At 42.2% G+C, this 25,389-nt stretch overlaps 1 protein-coding gene across 1 annotated transcript in view; it reads right to left on the bottom strand.

Moving 5' to 3' along the window:
- Positions 1-25,389, bottom strand: part of SPTLC1 (serine palmitoyltransferase long chain base subunit 1) — a 302,110-nt gene that overhangs the window by 267,172 nt on the left and 9,549 nt on the right. The window contains exons 2-3 of the mRNA XM_078675619.1: positions 18,684-18,791; positions 3,315-3,409 (exon numbers count right to left, since the gene is read on the bottom strand). Coding sequence (XP_078531745.1) covers positions 3,315-3,409; positions 18,684-18,791 — 203 coding nt within the window. The remainder of the gene's footprint in view (positions 1-3,314; positions 3,410-18,683; positions 18,792-25,389) is intronic.

Raw genomic sequence — 25,389 nt, 5'->3', positions numbered from 1 at the left:
AGTCTACTCTGGACATGCTACATAATGAAGGTATCACCAATAGTAACATTATTCCTTAAGACCAGATCAAGAATCTGTATCCTTGACAATCAGATGTCCTCCATAAAATTTAAAACCTACAAAAATTAAGGTGGTATTAGAGAGATGGATTGGCCTATACACTGGAAAAAATTGATAGTACTATAATAATCAGACTATACAGACCCCTAACATTAACTTTTTACAATGAAACCTGAAACATAGCGCTTAACAGCTTAGTACTTAAACCTTCCTCTTTGATCATCACAAATAGCTAGAGGCTGACTAATGGTATAATATGCTTTAAAAGGGCATTCCAAGCTGCTCTTACCTTATAACCTGCTGCTAGAGATATACCGGTGGTTAAAGGCTCTGAACCAGAGTTATTGGCCTGAGCCACAGACGGGCCTAAAACGGAGGGAGCTACCTTTACCCCTTTAGCTAACAGGCCTCTTTCCCCTAGAATGATAAGCTCTTTTTTTGGCTATTTGTGCTAGTTCCCATTTAGTCCTCTATAACTTTTTTCCACATAAGGGATAAACGTCAAAATTGTGTCCTTTTTTCCCCCAACATTCTGGGGATTCTAAAGGTACAAAGGGTTTGTGGATTCCCCTGTAAGAGGACTATGAAAATAGCCAAAATATAGCAAAATATAGTTTTTCGTCCACTCGACCCTTCTGGTTGTGGGGATATATAGGGTTTGTAGGTTCTCCAAGAACACGGGGTACCCATAGCCAACAACTTAACTGCACCTTACAATGGCTTTTCATTGTGTACCGGGTATAGAGCAATCATATGGTAAAATATAAAAAATGGGTATCAAAGAAACCAATGTATTTCTGAAATGGACGTAAACAAAAACTCCTTCTCCTGATTTTGACAACAAGACTTATAATGCTATCCTACCCTAGGCAGAGATTGCACAAGTCGGGAAATCAGTCTAGGCGTGGGTTACCAAATTTACAACTTAATCAATTGCAGTTCAGTATGGACATGAACAAATATGGACCTAATTGGAATATATTGTGACATGTTTTTTGTAGATACCATGTTAATGAACAAGTCCTGAAGAAGGTGCAAGATTGTGTGAGGCACCGAAACGCCGCGTCGACAGTTTGTTCTCTATGTGTAATAAACTAGTTGTACAGTGATGGAATGAGATAGTTAGCTCTGTATGTTTGAGAAATTTGATGTATATTGAGTTTTATGCAACAACGCTTAGTAGCAGTATTTAGGAATTGGTTTTTAATAGAGTTGAAAAACATTTTATAGTAATGTGCATAGAATTGTCTGCAGAATACATATGATATAATGTATTAGTGTTTTTAACAACAAAAATGTTTTTAATAAATGAATGAAATTTTTTAACTTTGTGTTTGCAATATTTGTTCATGTCAATACTGATCTGCAATTGATTAAGTTGTAAATTTGGTAACCCACGCCTAGACTGATTTCCCCGACTTGTGCATTCTCTGCCTAGGGTAGGATAGTATTACAAGATTATAAGTCTTGTTGTCAAAATCAGGAGAAGGAATTTTTGTTTATGATTGTTGACCCAATCCTTTTCCTGCCAAAAGGGTAGCTCCCTCCTCATTTATTGGTATTTCTGAAATGGACACCAGATACAGAGTTAATGAGCAGTGGTTATTTGTACATCTCTGTATTTGTGGGTGCCCCTACTACTGTGTGATTTTATAGAGCATTTATCAAAATGTCTTCTTTCTTACACACTGCCTTACATTTGGAAGGCACAAATGCAGAGAAATACAATAAGTAATAACAAATGTTCTACCATTCTGTACTCTCACAAGTATCCTGATGAAAATGGTACGTCATTTCTGTGGGTAAGCCTAATGTTAACGACAGGAAAGGGCCCTTAACACAACACATTTTTATCCACTGAAAACTGGCCCATTTTTCTCCAATGTGGGTAGCTGTGAATGTTGGGGCCTATCTCAGCAGGCATCTAGGGAAACCTAGCAAACCTGTAGTTTTGTTTTTAAACTAGGCACCTAGGGGAATCTAGGGTGGGTGACTTGTGGCTCACATCCGGTTTTCTTACCCAGAAACCTTTGCAAACCTCAAACAGTCACTATACAACACAAATTCTACTCACATTTCTGTGATGAAAACTTATGGATTCTGTAGGGTGCCACAGATTTCCAACCACACAGTATTTCCCGAGTGTCCAGATTAAAAGAATACCTCTCTTGTGTGGGTATGGCTAGTGCCTGCAACAGGATAGGCCTCAAGCACAATGTGGAGAGATATCAACAATTCCAGTTACAAAAAAAGATTGGATTTGGGGGTAGCGGCTTTTGTTAGCCAAAGATCGCCAGTCACCCAGGAAAACCTACGACACCCAGCCATTTCTGAAAACGATACACCCAGGTCAGTCCAGTGTGGTAGTCCTGGTGCGGATCCCCAAAATGTTCTTACAGACAATGCCCTGCAAACCTCAAACTTTGCCTAAAATTGCACATTTATTTGCCTTCCATTCTGTGACGTAAACTTCAGGATTTACCATGAAGCCCCACAATTCCTACCACCCAACGTTCTCAAACTTGTCCAGATAAAAAGGATACCTCACTTGTGTAGCTTGGCCTAGTGCATGAGACACGCAAGCATCAAACCAAGTTCAATGGGAGTTTTGTGGAGAGACTGTCAATGATCCTGGATTGATGTGTGCCTGTAGGATGACTGGGAGGGCCATCGCCACCCATTATGCCTTTTAAAAAGAGATCCAAGGCCGTCCTCAGCAGAAGCAGAAGGCTTATACTAGGCATAATAAGCCATAATAAGCCTAAAGCAATTCCAATGTCTTCCCTAGAGCTACCAACATTCCAGTGTTCTAGTATAGCCTTATAGCCTGCTGTAGCGGGCTATGTCGGCTATTAATGGCCCGCCGCCAGCGTTAAAGGTTCGAGCTGTAGGAGAGGGCCTTTAACAAGGGAGCAGGACTTTAATAGCAGATATAGCCCACATACGAAGCGCTATAGGGCTATTAGAACATCCTGCAACTAGAGGGCAGAATGTTCTCACAAATAAAATAAAGGCTTCAGGGGGCACAAGAGGATTGAAACCCCATCTGGCTTCCTGATGCCTTTGTTCGCAGCCACAGCTGCGAACAAAGTCAAACATTAAAATGTTGGAGCTTCAGGTTTCTACCAGCCATTAGAAGCCCAGAGCCCTCCTTTGTTTTCAATGAAGCTCTCAACATTCCAATGTTCTAATTTAATTTAAATTCATGTTGCTTCAAGCGCCGCAATTCAGAACTGTCACCGACATGTCCTTACCCTGAAACAATGTTATAGTTGAGTGCAGGGTGATCTTTCGGCACAGGAGGAACAAGAGGTTCTGGAAGCCATTCTTCTATTAATTCTTCTTTTTCCTACACAATATGAAGAAAAAGATACATTTGGATAGCTTGAAAAAGAGGGAGCACGTATAAGGCACTGTTTATAGTTGGATCAGGTAGAACATGAACACCAGAAGGAGGTCACTGCATCAGAAAATGTTAATTTCTCTAGGAATAGCTTCTACTCAGTGGTAGGGTTCATCCTGCTAATCGTCTCATCATTGATCTGTTTATACAAGTACAGAATCATTCCATCAAAGTGAAGAAATAAGTTTCTCACCTGTAGCTACAGTTCTCCATAGCACCTTTCTTTAATATATTTGCAGGTTTAATCAGTCCTAGATATCAGGCTGGAAATCCAAATAATTCCAATGCAGTAGTAAATAGTATTAACATGCCCACAAGAAAAAAATTATGCATCTTTAATAGCCCATTCACTTCATTTGAAAGTGCCAAAAATCCACCCAATAAGATAAAGATGCTGAGCATTCTACTATGGCTGAAACCACCATTGCTCAGATTTCAAAGCGTGATGGGAGAATTTATCAAAGTTAGCTAGATAAAGAAGGTCAAGCGCATCTATGAAAAATGCCAATTATTACAGTAAAGTAACCTACTTTTTTTCCAGCATTGTATCCTCTGTAGGCTCACATGCTTGAATCAGCAGTATTTAAAATATCATAGAGAAAGTGGTAATCGCAGATACCTTTGTTAAAACAGGGTGTGCAAAACTGCATGACCTGCTGAAAAATCAACTGCTATATGGAGATCTAGGCAGTAGTGTTTGGAATGCGACTCCCTGTTCTTCCAAGTTGCCGTAAGGTTCGTCAAGTGGCACATTAGCATACTGTAAAGCTATACACAACACTGCTTTTGACTGGGTGTGAGTGTTTGATTGATTCAGATGCTCCGTCCATCACCACCCCCTTTTGTACCGCTTTTGGCCGCCATAAGTGTGGCAGGGTATGCTCAGACGTGAGTCCCTTGCTCACTTTGCCACTGGATTCAAGCAAGCTGGGCTAAAGACGGCTGGAATGCCAGAAACCGGTCCTTGGAAGCTTGTTTCCGGTCCAGTGAAGACATGGCTTGGCGGTTCGGGCTGGACTGTTCCCATGAGGCACAGGGTCAGACTGATTTGCATATAGCCATGTCTGAACTGGGGTGGCAGAGTGGGCTAAAGAACGGTGATGGATTAAACCCAGATCTTTTGACTGGGTGTGAGTGTTTGATTGATTCAGATGCTCCGTCCATCACCACCCCCTTTTTCACCACCCCCTTTTGTACCGATTGTAAAATGTAAAGCGCATAAGAAAGTGACGGATGATGTTGGAAAAGGCAATGCCCTGGCTGACCAGACAGCCAGACCGGCAGCTCTTAAGAAAAAGGAAGGAATGTATGTGGGAGGTCCCGCCAGGTGGGTGGCAGAGAGGGGCATGGTTGAAGATACTGTACAGAGTGTGATCGATATTCAGTCCCATGCTACCTCTGAGGAGCTGAGGATGTGAACGGAGAATTTAGCGGTAAAGGAAATAGATGGTTGTTGGGCCCGTATCACTATGGAGAGACAATGGATGTTGCCCGACAGTCATGTGCTACCGGCAGTAACGATGGTCCATGGCCCTGCTCACATTAGTGCGAAAGGGATATGCAAGTTGCTGGAATCCACCTGGTATAACTCAAAGATACCAGCATATGCTGAGAAGATGTCAAAACATGCATGATTTGCCTTATGTACAACCCGGGAAAATGCACAGTAACCCATGGAGGAGGATTCTCTCCCCTTACCTTTCCTTTCGAAGCCCTCCAGATGGATTATATCCAGAAGGACAGATGTAACAGATTAAAATACGTACTGGTGGTGGTCTGCACCTTCAGCCGATGGGTGGAAGCCTACCCTGTCTAAGACTGTACCGCTATCACTACTGCCAAAATACTATTGAAAGAATACTTCCCACGATTCTGTTTGCCCAGTTTGGTCTGGAGTGACAATGGGACACACTTTACGGCTCAGATAATGGAGTATGTCTGTTCAGCACGGAGTATAAAACAAAAATTTCATGCAGCTAACCACCCCCAATCAGCAGGTCTAGTGGAGGTGTAAAATGGCATCCTAAAGACTAAAATGGCCAAGATTGTAGCCGAGACAGGCGTCACTTGGGTTGATGCTCTGCCCCTGGCCCTGCTGTCCGTCAGGACAACGGCCCATACCAGGATAGGCCTATCTCCCCATAAGATTGTGTTCGGGAGGCCTGCCAATGTGTGGGGTGTTCCACAGCCCCAGAAACTGTATGATGTTGAATACCCTGTGTTGACTGATTATCTGTACAGTTTGACTAACACCTTTCGTACTCTTTACCACCAGGTGCAGGAGGCCATTCCTGATAAAAGCGAGGGCCCAGGACACGTTATCCAACCTGGCGACTGGGTCCTGATTCGAAATTTTCAACGTACTAAGAGCCTCGAGCCCCACTGGACAAGCCCCGTCAGGTGTTACTGGCCACTCGCACCGCGGTGAAAGTTGAGGGACGGAAAAACTGGATCCACGCCACCCCACGCACTGTAGACGAGTGCCTCTGCCTCTCCCCTCAGAGACAGAAATAGTCCTGACGTTTGTTCCCTTCAGCGACGCAAGATTACATTCCACATCTACGGAAGCAGAGAGTGACAGTACACTGAAGGGAGAGAGAAAACACTCCCCTCACTCTGCTCAGCATCAGGAACAATTATTCCCCGACCATACTGTTTCTACTTCTACACGATATAACTTGCGTTCCAGAAGGAAGGCTTGCCCTTGACTTCGCTCAGGTGCCTACGCTGTAGGGCTGTGATCTCCTGGCTAAGAACGGTGCTGGTATGTCAGACTAAGGTATGCCATAGGGCTCTTGGCACCTGCATCCAGTGAAGCAACCACCAATCACAGACAGCCGCTAGTGGTCCCTGGCTTAGTACAATTGCAGCCGTCCAATACACCCAAGTTCAGAAACGATATGTCAGTCTCCTAAATAGCAGGTGCTTTGTGGCCCCCGTGGTGACGCTGTTTGTCTCAATCATCTTGTCTCTCATCGGTTGGATGTTACTGATCTACTATCCTGTTACCCACCAACGCCTACCCAGACTCCTGTAGAGCATCAGTATTTCACGTTACCCGCCCACGAATTGCCCTGCAGAATTTTTCAATAACACCTTTGTCCAGATGTTACATCATCATCAGCTGATGATAAATACCTCCAACTGTTGGGTATGTGGACTGATGCCGCATGCTATGACACAATCTGTTCCATTCTTTCCTTATCCTTTCTACATCTCTGGGTCCTGTCTTGCATGGTGGATGTTGATGCAGGAGGACTATACTGTCAATGGTACTGCCAATTCTGCCCTTGGAACATTTCGAGATGACTTCTGGCGAAATAGGTCTGGCAATACCAATACTCCTTTTTGCCCGACAAGTTCATCCACATTGCTATTACCACTGGATGAACTCGGTGAGATGGTGGTATTTAACTCACCTTCGGCAGACATTTACCAAATTTCACGCCAGAAGGCTACTACCTGATGTACGAAACACTCTGAATGTTATAAATGTGCGGGCCGTGTCTGCATCCATTGCTTAGGAACTAAGAAAGTTGGTACTAGTATCTGTGACATCACTAAAACTTTGAACTCTACGTCTCCTTCAAAGTTGGTGGCGTCCCCCAACACTTACTTTATCTGTGGCACAGTAGCCTACACTTGGCTCCCCCGTAACTGGTCTGGTACCTGCTATCTGGCCTTCCTCCTTCCGCCAACGTATTCTACCCATGGAGATTACCACCTGTTGATGAAGGGCACTTTGCGCCGCTCACGTAGGGGTGTCACATCAGCGGAGGATACAGTGGCCAGGAAGCCGGGGACTTCAAGGGTTTCCTCCTATTCTGGGGCCCAATGGCAAACAGTCGAGCTATACGTGTCGGACTGACCAGGGTCCTTGAGGCCACCATCACAGAAACAGCTGGTGCCCTCTCCAACATCACTGCAGAGCTACAGGCAAATCGCCTTGTAACACTTCAAAATCGTATGGTCCTTGACATCATCCTCGCTGATCGTGGTGGTGTGTGTAAATTGATTGGCTCCAGCTGCTGTGTGTACATTCCTGATCAAGCACCCACAGTATATGATGCCATTCAACGTCTGCATCACCTTTCCCCTGAAATTCATCAGGATGAAGGCAACTGGTCCCTCACCGGCTGGATCTGGGGCCTTCTTTCCCAATGGGGATGGAGGGTCCTCATCTTCCTTGCCTTGGGAGTGGCTGTCCTAGTCTCCTGCCGTTTGTGCATTCAGTGTCTGCCAATGCTCTGTGCAACGTGTGTTCAGGCTCTCAAGCCTCAACCTTCTAACATTCACAACACTAATATGAAGATGATGCTCCAACAAGAAACAGATGATCTTATGAATATCGACGTCTCCTAGAGTATTTGCCACTCAATGGCAAAAGGAGGATCTGAGGAAGTGTCCTTCTTGTCGGCATCCATTTTGTGTCATGACTCCATTGTTTTTGCATTGCCATTTCGTGTCAAACACTTCTGGACGACCCTCCTGGTCATTTCTGATGATGTCTGTTAAAATTCTAGCTGTCACAACCACCCTGTTTTTCCTGCTCCTTGTGGTTGAGCTAATTTCGAAAAAGGGGAACCAAGAATTGGCCTCACCACCCTCGGGCTGAACACCTGCACACATCCATCCTGTTTCGTAAGACTTGGTCACGCCACCGTCCCAGAACTTGTTTCTTTCACATATCCTGTTGTTCAAGATCTCTCTGTTCCCTCACGTACATATCCTGTTTTGCAAGACCTGTCCGTAATCTTTGTACCATCTGTTGCAGCCCCCGTCCTGCCTGAACAAAGAATGGTGTAACTGCATTTTTTTGACTCGGGGGCACCAAACCCCCCACCCAAACTGGTTTCTTAATGTGGGAAATGTGTATATAAGGGCTGTAAGCTGCAGAGTGGAGCAGCAGCCTCCTCTGTCTTGTTTCTAACGAGCCTGGGACTCTGTTCCATAGCCCGGGCTATTCGAAGAAAACTTGGCTCCTTCTGCAGACGAAGGCTCCTGTGTCTCCTTTTACCAAATAAGCAGAGTATGGAAGACTTGGGCGGTTCCCCCGCCACCGAGACCCATAGAGGGGCAGTGATGATGATGCACTAAGTCCATTGCAGGCAGCAGCCTTACAGTGCACAGCACATGACAAGAGGAGGACCGATTGTGACAAGTGGTCTAAACTGGTCATCTATTTCCTGCACATATTACATTACCTTACACTGAGCACTCTGTCTCCCCCTCTTCCTTTCTCTTACGTTTACCTCTTTTCCTATGCTTTTTAGGTCTCGCCTAGGCAGCGTGCATTTGCTGCTCTAGGAGGGCCTTTAGCCATTGGTCTTCACTTTTCAAGCACTGCACTCGTGCTTGTGGCGGCATCCACCTTGCGGGAGCGAGCAGCGGCGTGCCACAAGCACGAGTGTAGTGCTTAAAAAGTGAAGACTGCTCTCTCAAGCGTGCCCGCGCACCAATCGCAGGCTCACCTCCTGCTCTCACAACCTCTTCCTCGTCCTAAATCACTACCTCCTCCTGGCACCCGACTATCCAAAAATACACTGCATTTATGGACTGGTGTGTCCCAAATGTATCCCTCCTACCGCTTCCTCTTTAGAGCGCTTTCAAATAGTTACATTAAACATGGCATACATGATCCTTTTATAAAATATTGTTCGTTCTCACTTCCATACAGCAAAGGGGGGGGGGGTGCACTCTTGGGCAGAGGCCACATTCAGTGCAGCAAGAAAAGGGTTACACGCATGTTTCTTGGATGTGCACATGGGCAAACTGGCCTCAAAATCCTTACATTGTATGTTCGGTGTTCTTGTCTGAGCTCTGTGTCCCTTGTAGCAGACCCAACGTGGATCTGCGAAAATACAGATTACTGCTTGGTAGCAAGAGACTTCTGTATATAAATATAAGTCAACCATTTGTTTGTGCGCAGACTCCCCGCCAGTGCAGAGAAAGCATGCAGCGCCCTAACACACACTACCAGTAACCATGAAGGGTTCGATAAAGTTCTAGATACAGGAGGTTAAGCAGCGCTTTCCATGACGCCTTATATGGGCCATCCAATGATGATGTCACAATACACCTTAAAAACGCAAGGTGACATCACAGAAACAAACGTTTGAGAACCTTATTGTTGGTGAAATGTTTTTTTCTCTGCACTGGAAGGTTCTTTAGAGGAGAGGAGTAAAAAACATAACAGTGGTGTACATCATGTATCTCACCCACCTTCCCCAATATCACAACAAAAACCCACCAAAAATGTTTAGAACTAGGATGTCATTTTTTTTAAATCAACCTTCAACTTTTATCAACTATCATTCTTCAATCAACTTTGTATTTATACACATTTCTAACTTAGGATCGAGGTGGAAATATTGATATATTTTGTAAAGAGACCATTATCTTTGCTATCAACATCTAGGTAGATAAACTGCATTAACCCTGAGAGTAGAAGAAACAGGGTACCCTGACGGCCCTTGAATTAAATACCATCAACCCGCCAAAGACATTCCCTTTGTGACTTTGCAAATAATATTTCTTCTACAAGAATGGGCCAGATGTAGGGCACATTTCCGAAAACCGCAATATGTGCCACCAATGGAAAGAGTTTTCAATAACTAGTTTTCAACCCTGGGAATTTTACCACAACAAAGAAAACGGGCAGTTCAAACTGTAGAACAAAAATTCAAATAAACAAGCATTGGCATAGCCAACAGGTCTCTCCGATGGAACCTTATAAGTGTTTAGTTTTCCAGCACAATATCCTTGGTGCAACAACATCAACTGTTGCATAGCTAAACACTTATAAGGTCCCAAAGACGAGACTTATTGGCTATGCCAATGCTTGTTCACAAATTCACTAGATATCTCCCAAGCGCCTGCACCCTGACACAGAAATGACTCTCCCCTAGCATAATATTACAGGAGTCATAGTTTAAGCATATTTAGAGTGCCAAATAAAATTCTATTCTGCCTTTTGGGTGCCTCCTTTCCTGTGGGAAGAAATGGCAAGTTCAGACCACTTGTCACAATCTAAACGGGCACCTCAAACACCATCGGCTATTCAGGATTGAGTCGTGTGATGTCTTGCCCCAGGATTGGAATCACACGAATGCTGAAGACCACACCCATACCTCACTGGCAGAGTTATGTGATGTTCATGTCCTGAATAGCTGAGGATGCTTGAGGTGCCTGTTCTCAGAATTAGGAGGTGCATTTGCAAAGCTGTGTGAAATTTCCAGCATGGGAATAGTGTGCATTACTGATCATGGTTGAAGTGCTCTGGCAGAGCCCTAAAAAAATGTATTCCTTGTAAAGAAAGCTAGACGGGGAGAAGGGAAGTAAAAAAACATAAAATGCATGGTTACCTTTAACATTAACCTTGTCCATCTAATTGTTATATGACACTTGCAGCTGTACCCCGTGACTCGCTAAGTAATGAGCATCCTGTACAAATTTCTACAAACACAAAAAAAAAAAACACACAACGGAGTTCCTTGTGTTTTTAAGGTGGGGAGGGCATATCCTTACCAAGTGCATTAATGTTTGCCCGTTTACATCATGTATTATGTAATTTTATAAGTCTTATTTCTAGGCTTTTTGTGCCATGGAAGGCAGCCCTCAACAGCACACCACATCATTAAACTCCACAACACAAAATACCATTCCACATAACTATAGTACACTCAAAACCACATAATTACCATCCACATAATTCCACAGCAAACCATGCCACAATTTCAATACACAAATACACTCCACACCACATAATTCAACGAGACAATTACACAACTAACTAATCCAATCCAACCCACATATTTCCACAGCAAACCACATACATACACTCCATAACACACAAGTAAAAAACATTGCCATTTACAATGCCAATAGCTCCAACTCCAAAAAATGCGAGACCTTTTGCATTTTCCTTTAAGGAAAACGGGACACATTTAAAAAAGAAGAAAAATGAAACTTTCCAATTTTATTTTTTTCAGGGCAGGCAGTGATCCCTGGGATCACTGCCTGCCCTTAACAAATATTTATAGATTTATTATCTCCGTGCACTCTGGTTTTCACTGTATCTTTTATAGGGCGATTAATTTTGGCGCTGTCCTTATTGAAATAGTAAGGTGTGTGATATATTATCACAAAGGGCGCGCTCCTTTAACATGAAACTTAATGGTTTCTTTACTAACTTTCTTGTGGAGATATATTCAATCAATCACAATCAGTCATTTGATATTTATATCATTCTTTCTTTATTCAATCATTTGGTATTTCCCAATTCGAAAATTTTGATGATTCATTCTAATCATGAATTCATAAATTGCGTTTCAATTATATCCAATGCATTTCGGGTTATCCAACTAACCTTTCAATAGGGGTCTGTGGGAAAAACATACAGGACCTTAGTATTCAGAACATAACATTTAAATATCATGCATATATTCTGTTTTGAAAAAAACGATACAAGTTCATATTGTATGCTTTCTAAATCTGTTGAGTCGTGAGATACAATAAAAATAAACAAGGAAATGAAGGTAAAAATGATGGTAAAAGTAATGATAAAACTAATACAGTTACATACAAATACACAGTGTACTGGTCTGTTTGAATTATCGTGATGTGCCTCTTATCAAAGGGTGGAAACATGGAACGGGTCTAAAGGTGATGCTTAAGCTGAAAGCAGGGTTAAGAAAAAGGATCTAGATTGGGATTGCAATGAAGCAGAGTTAAATGAAAACGAGCCTAAATTGCAGTAGGAGTGCTCGCAAAGTTATCATGGTGGAAATCCCAGTTCCCACTGATACAAGTGCGGAAAAAACAAAACTGGTAACGTAGGTATTAAATGGGTCGCTAAAGTTAAAGCCCTGTGAAAGAAGAGACAGACGCGGGGCGAACTTACTTCATACAACGCGCTGAAAGTTTCCGGGATCGGTATCGGTATCGGCTGGTTCAACGAGAAGCCAATCCCAGTGCTTCTTCTAAAGGCAAAATAAGTCACGTGCGGTGACGTCATGAGAGAGCGGGGGTATATCGTGACCCTATTGGTTTATAAGGGTACATGATTGGCAAATATAAATATAGACGGTGTTGCGATTACATATTACTCTCGAACACATAATGCATCCTGTGCTAATAGTGCTCGGTCGGTTCTGTTGACATGCTGCGTTGCCTAAGGAACTAGGAGACGCATTCTGATTGGATGGTGCTAGTTAAACTACGGTCACGTGATATCGCGTGTTGCCGGTCGGGGGGATAATAAAGATTGCAGCGTTGTCAATTTCAAGCGACAGCCTGTAAGACAGAAGCTTATGTAACTAGACGAAATGCGGTGTGGTACATAGTGTATATGCATTCTCAACACAAATTTAAACGCAATGTGAAAGCAATGCTAATTAATTGCCGAACGAAAAAATGGATTACAAATATAAAAAAGATTTCCAAGCAATAAATGCAAATAAAATACAGCAAACTATGACTTAAATAGATGATTATGATAATGGTACATCATGCTGTTAACCATTGTGATGCTGTTAACCATTAGTTCAAGAAATCCGCCCGTATATATCCTGGGTTGAGAAGGGCCTGATGTCTGAGCTGTGGTAGTACTACATGATAATAGATCAAGAGAATCATAGGAAACATGAAAATTCAATTTGATTGTTCATCCCTGCGGGCTGCAAGGAGTTCAGTTTTTTGATCCAAAAGAATTCTGCCTTTAGGCGTTGTTTAACAGGATCCATGTCGCAGCGATGTGGGAGTATCTCAAGTATTGTGAATCTCAACTGTGTAATTTGGTGATTGGCTTGGAGCTCATGCATAGCCACAGTAGATTTATTGTTCATAGTTCGTATATTGCTTTTGTGTTCTGACATTCTCACTTTGATTTTACGTTCTGTCTGTCCAACATAAATCATTCCACAAGGACATTTGATTGCATAAATGACATTAGTGGAGTCACATGTTCCTGAGTACTGCAAATCAATGTTATGACCTTTGGTCGGGTGCATGAAGACGTTGCCAGTAATTACATTATTGCAATGAATGCAATTTTGGCATTTGGCCATTCCTTTAAATAGTGGCTTTACTTCCTTTTTGGTAGATAGTATCTCTTTCAGGTTTTTAGATCTTTGGAAAGCGAACGTAACATGTTCATTGTATACGTTTTGTAGATCTGGTTCAGTTGTGATTAAATCCCAATGTCGATTGATAACTTTCTTAATCCTTTGGGACGCTGTTGAGTATTTTAATACGCACACTGTCTTCTGTGTTGCCATTTGAGTTGAAGATTTAAGAAGCCTTTCCCTTGGTAGCTTCTCCACTTTTTTTAGGGATTCCTCTAAAATTTCTATAGGATATCCTCTTTGTAGATATTGTTGATGTTGATCCATTAATGATGATTTTAAAATATTGACATCTGAAGTGACGATATATTCCTAATCTGGAGAGGTAAGAAAGATCAATTTATTGCTAACATAGCTGCTTTGGATAACCTAAATCCCAGAATCAAATTCACTCATACCATAGAGAAAGAATCCATATCCTTTTTGGATGTACAAATTACCATCACTAATCACCAACTCCATACCAAAGTATTTAAGAAACCTACAGACCGCAACTCCAGCTTGCTCTTCCAAATCTTTCATCCTCAGTCTTTGAAAAAACATTTACCCATGTCTCAATTCATCCGTTTAAAAAGAATCAAGGATTAAGAAAGTTATCAATCGACATTGGGATTTAATCACAACTGAACCAGATCTACAAAACTTATACAATGAACATGTTACGTTTGCTTTCCAAAGATCTAAACACCTGAAAGAGATACTATCTACCAAAAAGGAAGTAAAGCCACTATTTAAAGGAATGGCCAAATGCCAAAATTGCATTCATTGCAATAATGTAATTACTGGCAACGTCTTCATGCACCCGACCAAAGGTCATAACATTGATTTGCAGTACTAAGGAACATGTGACTCCACTAATGTCATTTATACAATCAAATGTCCTTGTGGAAAGATTTATGTTGGACAGACAGAACGTAAAATCAAAGTGAGAATGTCAGAACACAAAAGCAATATACGAACTATGAACAATAAATCTACTGTAGCTATGCATTGGCTCCAAGCCAATCGCCAAATTACACAGTTGAGATTCACAATACTTGAGATACTCCCACATCGCTGCGACATGGATCCTGTTAAACATCGCCTAAAGGCAGAATTCTTTTGGATCAAAAAACTGAACTCCTTGCAGCCCGCAGGGATGAACGATCGAATTGAATTTTCATGTTTCCTATGATTCTCTTGATCTATAATCATGGAGTACTACCACAGCTCAGACCTCAGGCCCTTCTCAACCCAGGATATATACGGGCGGATTTCTTGAACTAATGGTTAACAGCGTCACAATGGTTAACAGCATCATGATGTACCATTATCATAATCATCTATTTAAGTCATAGTTTGCTGCATTTTATTTACATTTATTGCTTGGAAATCTTTTATATTTGGAATCCATTTTTTCGTTCGGTAATTAATTAGCATTGCTTTCACATTGCGTTTAAATTTGTGTTGAGAATGCATATACACTATGTACCACACCGCATTTCGTCTAGTTACATAAGCTTCTGTCTTACAGGCTGTCGCTTGAAATTGACAACGCTGCAATCTTTATTATCCACCCGACCGGCAACATGCGATATCACGTGACCGTAGTTTAACTAGCACCATCCAATCAGAATGCGTCTCCTAGTTCCCTAGGCAACGCAGCATGTCAACAGAACCGACCGAGCACTATTAGCACAGGATGCATTATGTGATTGAGAGTAATATGTAATCGCAACACCTTCTACATTTATATTGACATTTACCAATCATGTACCATTATAAACCAATAGGGTCACTATATACCCCAGCGCTATCGCATGACGTCACCGCACGTGACTTATTTTGCCTTTAGAAGAAGCACTGTGATTGGCTTCTCGTTGAACCAGCCGATACCGATCCCGGAAACTTTCAGCGCGTTGTATGAAGTAAGTTCGCCCCGCGTCCGTCTCTTCTTTCACAGGGCTTTAACTTTAGCGACCCGTTTAATACCTACGTTACCAGTTTTGTTTTTTCCGCACTTGTATCAGTGTGAACTGGGATTTCCACCATGATAACTTTGCGAGCACTCGTACTCCAATTTAGGCTCGTTTTCATTTAACTCAGCTTCATTGCAATCCCAATCTAGATCCTTTTTCTTAACCCTGCTTTCAGCTTACGCATCACCTTTAGACCCGTTCCATGTTTCCACCCTTTGAACAGAGGCACATCACGATAATTCAAACAGACCAGTACACTGTGTATTTGTATGTAACTGTATTAGTTTTATCATTACTTTTACCATCATTTTTACCTTCATTTCCTTGTTTATTTTTATTGTATCACACGACTCAACTGATTTAGAAAGCATACAATATGAACTTGTATCGTTGTTTTTCAAAACAGAATATATGCATGATATTTAAATGTTATGTTCTGAATACTAAGGTCCTGTATGTTTTTCCCACAGACCCCTGATGAAGGGTTAGTTGGATAACCCGAAATGCATTGGGTATAACTGAAACGCAATTTATGAATTCATGATTGGAATGAATCATCAAAATTTTCGAATTGGGAAATACAAAATAATTGAATAAAGAATGATATAAATATCAAATGACTGATTGTGATTGATTGAATATATCTCCACAAGAAAGTTAGTAAAGAAACCATTAAGTTTCATGTTAAAGGAGCGCGCCCTTCGTGATAATATTATCACACACCTTACTACTTAACAAATATTTACGCACACACTCACAAAGAGGAAGGGGGTACCCTGGGGACCCCTTCCTGTTTGAGAGTGGCTTACCGCCTACTTCAAGTAGGTGGTAAACTGCGAGTGTTTTGCGACCCCAAATGCGGTTGCAAAACAGTACATGGCATGGTGACTCGCTATAAGGAAGGGATGCCCCTTCCGAATAGCAAATGTCGCAAATGTTATTTTGTTAGTCAGTGACTCGCAAAATAGCATTTGTACATGCCTGAAACCTTTTTTGTTTTGCAGTCGCAAACGGGCCACTCTCCCATTTGAAGCCACAAAAAAGGGTTGTACATCTGCCCCTTAGTCTTCTTTGAACGTTTAATTATCACGTATAATGAGAGGTCTTAAAAGCTTTCACCTTTCGAATATAAGGCTTAGAAAACAGCATAAAATATGCAGTAAATACTCATTTTTTCTACATTTACTGGAGTTAATGCACTTAAGCCCACTGCCTCAGATTTCATGTGTGGGTCTTACCAGGAAGCACATGCAAATAATTCTCAAGTAATTTATTTGTATTATTTGATTCTGCAAGTAAAGATTGTTTATTATGTTCTTAAAGTTAATTAGCGAGTCCTGACCCAGCTTTGTGAAACCCTGCGGAATATACTGACAGACTCCGCTGACTTGCCTACAATGCCGCTATGAGACTGCCACTACATGATAGGGCTTGATTATTTTTTCCATATGAGATTATGGTTATCTATAGCCCTCACTACAGCAAAACTGTATATACGAAGGCATAGATCCTCTCCTCAGCACCCCAGTAGTGAAGAATAGCTCCCTGAAATGGAAAATTGCCATCTTATAAACAGATCATTAGTAGGCTGCAGGGCAGGTTAAATCAAAGCTCACTGATGCTCCTGTGCAAAGCGAAGTGCCGAGATACACCTTTGGGTGTGATTCATGCGCTATAGCATGTTAAATTAACATAACATAACCCGGGCTCTGGAGTAAATACACGCATTGGATCTGAGAAGTGCATTGTGAGTGCCCATTCAGTAACAACACACCACGGTCAACAGTAAAGAATGCTACACTGTAGTCCACATAACACATGTAGGCACACTGTAAAGATGGCTGGGTTGAAATTCTATAAATGATAGTGAAACACTGTTGTCCACTGCACTTGAGCCGGAAACCGGTTTGAAAAAAATTATATTAATTGTGTTTTAGTTGCCTATTCATCTTGTTCGTCCAATAAAAGCCAGCAAGAGGCTTGAACTTATATGCCTAGGAAATTAATTCAACTGTAGGGTCAGAACGGGGAAGAAGGACCGAGCACAAGTAGTTCTGGAAGCAGTGGTATTGATGTAGCTTAGCAGTAGACAGACCATTAGCCTGTTTCTAGTATCTAATACAAGGCCATCTCACATGGTCAAATAACTTTTGTTTCTACACTTGTGCATCATCAAATTGCATGTCCTCGCTAAAAGTCTCTTCCCAATGTATTCCTAAAACCATGCCTGATAAACTGACCTCAACTTAAAAAGAGCTGTGCGTCGTCACTAATTTTCTTTTGCAGTACTCTCTCTTTACTCTCCAGCCTCTGCATGCTGTCTCTTTCGGAGTAGAGCCTACACTAAATCACATGAATGCTTTCCCTAATCTCCATTTTCATATTTCTCCAAAATGCCCACACTCATTTTCATAAATCACAACCTCTCCTTCATTAAAACCATTCAGTGACAACCTAATACAACCTAATATCCTCCTGCCAATCTATTAATCTCACCAATTATTTGTATAAACTCATATATACCCCATTAATGAACATGCCTAACCCCTATTAATTTAATCTACCACAAAGAAACTGAAGCAAATGCCTGCAATGGTTTCCTCGAGAGCACAAGACATACCCCAATAACCAACAATAACCACAACATTAACCATGGTTTCTGCAGAAGCATGCTGCTTGGCATAACGTGATTTAATGTCTCGTGAGGGTTGTAAAAGTTATATAAACGCAACTACAATAATATTCTACATGTATCCCTTTGTCCCTGAAATGTACATCATAAAGAAATTCTTTAAGGAACACACACCAGCTGGTGCTCCCCTAGTGTGAATATCACCCTGTGTTATTTGCTTTATCAATGGTTTGTTGGACATTTTGAAATAAATATATATATATCTGCAGATCTTCCTGCATGCTCCATGTGTGCGTGCTGAATACATAAGTGAAAGCTATTTACTTATCAGTGTTCGCTCTTAAAATGGTGTGTGTGGACACGTGCATGCTTTTACTCGATATATGTTTTTACATCTTTCAACAAGAAATCTATCCATCACAAGGGAACTTAAATGGGCATGTGCGCCAGAACACAAATAAGGAAAAACAAGAAAATAAATTAGCAAGTTCATCCTTGCAACTTACCCTGTCCGTAAGGTCAGAGCGCTCCTGAAGCTTGTAAGTCTTGGAAAAAATTAGCCTGATGATCCAAAGAATTAGAATTCCTTCCAAAATTAGATGGTAAGCAGGAGCCTACAATGATTAACAAAAAATAAACATACTACATGTTATCAGCTGTATTAAGCCTCCTGGACAGTAAGTTAGGGTACTCGCTTGTTTCCGGTTATGCAGGTCAAACATAGGGCGTGTAATTTGTTTTGCAAACTGAAATCACATGTACAAAAAGTATCAGTATGTCAGAATACAGCGAAAGTCAGTTATGATTTAGTTCTATTTCAGACGTTGCACAATGTTGACTAAGATAGGCCGAACAGGCAGGCCTTTCATTTAATTTGTGTATGATACAATCGAAATGTAAGACAGAATCCTATTACCAAAGTAAGATGTATCCATTTTAAGAAACACTGCTTCCTAGATTCAATTAAATCCCTTTAGGGGGAATACTTATTTGCCTTTTAACTGGATAATTTGTGTCTTTTAATTGTGATCATGGGTTCGGAAACATCTTTTCCTAAAGATAAAGTCAGGAGCCCGCCTTCAATTTGTTTTTGCAACCATCTTCTCCCAGGAGCAGTGAAATAAGACGTGTCAAGCTATCAAAAATCTTAGCAATAAATACTTAAGCCACCTATGAGCTTGAAACCATTACTTCTGGAAAAGCAATTGTGTTAACAGGAATTACCCTAGCATCTTCAGCTCTCTGAAACATACCACATTGGCCCGCTGCTGTGAGCAGAATAACAAAACACACACACACTTAAAAAATCTAAAACACCAAAACAAGCTCCAAAGAATCCCAGTAAATATTCAAAATGTCACCAGCACAAACACAGATACCCTTTCAAAAGGTCCAGACCTAAATCTTTGCATCCACAAATCCCAAGCCCCACACATAGATCATTCCCTCGCAGCTCAAAATAAAGACCTAGATCACCCATGTATGTTGCTGAGAATCCCCCTTGATCCAGAAAAGTGCCACAAGTGCAAAGCCATGGTCCATTTTGCAGTAGTTTGGAAGGCAGCCAGCAAACTTTAAGTGACACAAAGCCTCAGCAGCCACAGTGGTGCACAAGTAGACCACAGTCCCATCTTTACTATCCCAGATTATGACCTCACAGGCCATGAGACAAAGCTAGAAATGTAGTCGGTAAAGTAGCCACCCCTTCTCTGATCAACTTTCCAGATGCTGCAGTGTCCAAGATCAAGGCGCCAGGAGTGTCTCTGCTCCCACCCAAAAACGGCGCACCCAAGATGGCTTCAACAACAGGGCTCTGCACAAATGAGAGCAGTAGGCTTCCAGTTGCTACAAGGACTGCAGCTAACTGAACAGCCCAAGCTGTGACTTGAGCTGTGAGGGGTGCGAAGTCCTTCTCACATTGAGCCCTAGGAATATGTGATGGCAGCTGAATGTTTTTTGTTTGTTTTGGCTCATGATTCAGATCAATCTCCTACTAGAAAGTGATCAAGAAGAGCCAGAGATCCTGATATTAACGATTCTTGGGGAGAGAGTTAATATATTTTACTGGACACCATGGAGGGAATGCAGGATGTCCCTAAGAAATCAGATTATAAAAGGATGAAGATTTCTTTATCAGGAAGTCAGAAGAAGTGAAAAGCCATCCTTACAGCCAATCTAAATATTGATAAGGATGTGCTCACCGAAAAAAAGAATCATCAGGACTCTGGATGAGTGTATAAAGGGACACAGCATCTTGTGTATTTATAGTCACAAGGGCAACGTTACACATAAGACATTTAGGAACTCATCTCTTGAAGTTCTGGATGCTGCCATCAATGGAGTACAACAAGACAATTTCTGTGAAAAGGCAGATCTCAATGCAGCCTCTATGGAAGCTTAGGACGTCTAGCTTGACCACAGGGTTTCATTTGAATCCCCGAACCTCCCTATATCCGAACAACCAATGCCAGTTTAGCAGGTATGGGGGGTGACTAGTGTAAATTTCAGGACTCAGGAAAGATGGACTATGACACACAAGCTATCAATTTCAAACTGGAGAGAATTGTCTGCAGTCTGAGAAACTTTAAATATCTTTCAGAACATTCTGAAACATCACTATGCACTGGTTCAGACATTCAATTGCCATACATCGACAGAAAGAGGGGACTGAAATCTTCTTCCCTGAATCTGGTGGCATTAAGGATGGGAAATTGGGTGAAACAGACAGACAGATACGGAAGGACAATTGTTTTAGCAGATGCTTAGCATTGGAAGTTTCTAACATCCTGAGATCTGTCTCTCTCACTAAGGGTGTTTAGAGAGATGCCACAGGTTCGGATATCTGTTCTTGAATCTCTTCGCTTCTCACAACTCAACTGGAGATATTTTGTGCAGTTTCCAACCCAAAGGGCATGGGGGGTAGATCTGGTGATTCAGTGGCCTTGCAAACGTCTTTATGCCTTCCCTCTATTCCCAAACTCTTTCTAAAGATCCAGAGAGAGAATGCAGAAGTGATAGAAGTGCTACACTACTGGCCATGAAAATCATGGTTTCCTCTTCTTCAGTCAATGTCTCTTACCTTCTTGGAAAATTACTCTATTTCCCTCTCCCCGAGCAAACCAGGTTTCACCTCTGCTAGATCACTTCACAGTTTCGTTCTGGAAGTCGAAAGTATTGAGTTATGAAGTAAAGGATCGCTGTTCATCTAGAATCTGTAATTCAGCAATTTAAACACGAGTCTACTTTGGCAGCATATTCTAGTCCATGCAGGAATATTCAGAAATGGTGTTCAGAGAAACCAAAGTTGTCCCATAGATTATGAAATTGGTGCAGTTTCTGTTGGAAGGTTTCAATAAAGGCTTATCAGTGGCAACATTAGGAGTGCAAAGGTCAGCGATAGGGGCATCCAGAGTACCATAGGGAGGTTCCCCAGACAAAACAAATCTGACATTTAGATTTCTGAGAAGCTTTATCTCTAGACCTGTTGTACTCCTTACCACCTTGGGCTGGTCGTTGGTCCTACCTTAAGGCGTTACAAGGGTATTCCCTTTAAGCCTTTAGCCATAGAAGAACTTAAGAGGCTTACACTAAAGGAGGTCTTCTTGCTGCAATAAATTCAACCAGCAGAAGAAGAATCAAGAGTATTATTGAGCAAAGCACCATGCTTAAGGATTTTTGATTATAGAAGTCTGTTAAGGATTGACTCAGGGTTTTCCGACTAACTTTCTCTGTATCTCATTGAAAGCAGAACATGTTTCTTCCCTCTTTTGCTTTGCTTATCAGTCATCACAAGAGAAAAGCATGTTTAATTCTTTGGATGTAACGGAGAGCGTTTGTTGGTATTTTTAGATCGACCAAGGATTTCAGGAAAACAAATCACTTAGTTAGTGAAGTTAACAGGGGTAATAAAGCCTTTGAGATGTCCAAACGTAGGTGAATGAGGAAAACCATTTCTTTGGCTTAAGAGATTTCCAAAATTCCTATTCCCGAGAAGATTTATGGTAGATCAACAAGAGGCATAGCAGCCTCTTGGGCGGAGTAGAATAGTGCTTTCTGTAGAATTTGTACTCTTCAGCCTGACTTGCTTTAGTATTTCTTACAAGTAATAACTAGGACAAGGACATAGGCAAAATACTCCTGATACTTACCAGTAATCTTCATTACCCCTAGTCCTTATCGTCCTCCTCACAGTCATTCAGTCCGCTCTCCCTAGATCTGCTGATCTCAGAGAGCTTGGTAGCTCAGGAATGTTTGTGGGCAGCCAGGGCAGGCTAAAGAAGCATGCCACGGTCACAACCATTCCTACTTCCTGGTTTTAGTCCTATGATACCGTGGACTCACCTCATGAGTAATGACTTGGACATGAATGTTAAGGAGTAAGGATAACAAAGAATACCGGAACACCTACCAGCCTCTTTGAAGGAGTTTTGAATGGGACTGCGAGATTCCAGCTTTGCTTTTTACACCAAAACAACCTGACGGCGGTCACTACAGGGGCTCATTGTCAGTGGCCATGTCCAATTGATTTGTGTTTTGCATTGTCTTACAAACAGATATTTAGCCCCAGCTGAGCTACATATCGCTGTATAGCAGATTTCATAGGCGTAGGATGTGTGGGGGGATATATCCCCCTCAGAGTTTGCAATAAGGTGGATGCGGGGGAAAAGCTGGGGGGGGGGGGGGGGGGGAAACGACCCTGCAGTTTAAAGAGAGACAGCGACGCAGCAGTCCCTGTTTAAAGTTAATTCATTTTCAGTGCATTAAAGCATGGGAGACTGAAAAACGAACGAAGTTTAAACAGGCTCCTGACTAAGTTAGCATGTCTCTTTTCCCAAATGCAAGAACGCAATGCCCATTGCACTAAATGGGCCTCTGATCCCCTGCCACACCCATCTCCTGTGCTGTAGCCCGGGCTGCTGATGCTTCCAGGACACTGATGATTCTTATCTGATGTGTGTGCTGGACTTTAGTACTTTACAAGCCATTCAAAGGTTTTTCAAAAGTAATGGAGGCTTTTCTTTTTGTATTGCTTCTTGTGTCCCCTGCGGTCCCTCAACTCTTCAGCCCACTTGCAAGGTGTCACAGGCTTGGTGAGGACAGATAAACAGGGATGAATGGCCCAATTAGCATATCTCTCCCCATTTACAAATACACTGCAGTAGTACCTTGTGACACTTTATTAAAAAGGAGAGGTAATGCAAGTTTCCTTTAAAATGTAAGCGAACTAGACATTTACAATGTATTATTATATCAACATTTACATAGCGCTTTCTCAACCCTTGTGATCCCCAAGGAGCTGTAACAAATATTTACAACAAAATATAAATGTTAATGACTTTTTCTTTTCTTAGCGCCTCAAAACCGTTCATAAGATATACTATTCAAAAAACTATTTAAACAGAATCTTTAATGATAAAAAGGTATATTGTGTCATCAGGTTCTATAAATGATTTTATTTAATGGCCCTGCCTTCCTTGTCCATCTGCTCACCTTCCAAGTAATAGTTGTGTTTAGCTAAGTGTATTGTGGGTGCTGCAAGTACTGTTGTGTCGCACATGGCCCAGCATCAAAGAGGCCTCCCCCCCACCACACACCCAGCCACATCCATCCCACCCCCACTCCCTTTAGACATAAACGATGCACAATCCTTTTGATTAGGGGTCGTAAGTCCCAGGCGTATTTTACTAAACAAAAACATTATTAGCAGAAAACACATACTTCAATTATTCATACGCAGTAACCTTTAATATTTACAGCTTTATTAACACATGGTGATGTATGCCTAACCTTAGAGACACTAGACATCCTATTTCTGCCCACTATCTGGGCACGTTCCTCCGTACCCCAATTTATGCCCTCGAGTGAGATCATGACTGGTCCCCATGATAGTTACCTGGCCCAGGCCCAGACTTTTCCCCCCAAATAACTGTGGTGGGTCCCTCCTTAGGGGAGTACCTCAACTTCCCACATCCCCTCTCGGGGGTACACCTGTGTAGGAGGGCCCATCTGCCCACCAGGAAAACCACCTCGGGCACTCCCTACACCCATCACTTCTTCACCCCCTCCCCCAAGGGCCAGTGGCCTCATGTCCACTACGCATGCGCTGGTGGTTGGCCAGTAGAGCCAGATGCCAGAGATCGCTCTTAACTCCCGCACCCCTTGATCCACTGTTCGACCTCATGACAGCAACCCGTAGGAGGGTCCCACTACCTCTCCGTCATGCAAAGGTATGGAAAAGGTAATGCCAAATTGCCCCCCTCCCTTCCCCTCCCCATCACAGCTTCACCTGCAAGGCTACAAAACAAACTACGACAACAGCAATCGACCTAGAAAGTTAAAGACAAGAAAGACAAGTACTCCCACAAAATGAAAAGCAAAACCCTATTTGCTATGGGAACTGTGGGCGGGACGAAGACATTCCTGGTCCCCTGGTTGCTGTGTGGCGAGAGCGGTGCGGGCGCGAAAGACCCAACCGCCTCTTTACGCCCCCTTTTATGGACGGGTAATCGTGGGCCTTCTGACTTACGCCCCTGTAGGAAATCAAAAGTGCCTCGGGATCACGTCCCCGCCACATCCAAATGCCACCCGCCTTGCTGAGGGGCGGCAGCGACTCCCAACACAATGTCGGCCCAGCGAAATCGCCATTTGTGCAGCTCCTCCGACCTGGGGGAACCTTCACCACTTGCCCTCAAAGCAGCTTCTGTAGAAGGAGACTGGGTGATCTGATGTGCCTTTTAACTGTGTGAAACATTGTTTGCACTTCTGAAGGGCGATACCCTTTATCTCATACGAAAATAGTGCAAACATAGGCCACAAGGCACTCAACACACTTCTATCCCATTCATATATTAGAATCAGTCAAGAGCAACCAGTCGATCCTTTTCACCTCAAGTTCATGCATAAGAGCCATAGAATCACATGGTACAAGCACAAGTTTGATCACCACATACAACATATGCACACTTTAAGCATTAAAACGGTACTAAGGAGCTGGAACATTTGCTCATACAGTGTTGATTTGTAAAAATGCCAATATAATGAAGAAATATCATCACAAAAAGTGTCACATTATGCAGCATAGTTTTCTTTTTACTGCTGCATAATTTAGTCAATGCAGCCACATAATTTGGTAGTCCCTGATCTGTGGGAAATCCATTATTCTGAGACTAAAGCTCAGTTGGTTAATATGGAGGTGGGCGAGCCAACAAATTA

Source organism: Lissotriton helveticus, chromosome 2_1 (genome assembly GCF_964261635.1).
Source record: "Lissotriton helveticus chromosome 2_1, aLisHel1.1, whole genome shotgun sequence".
Classification (NCBI taxonomy): domain Eukaryota; kingdom Metazoa; phylum Chordata; class Amphibia; order Caudata; family Salamandridae; genus Lissotriton; species Lissotriton helveticus.
This window is presented reverse-complemented; position numbering and strand designations above follow the sequence as displayed.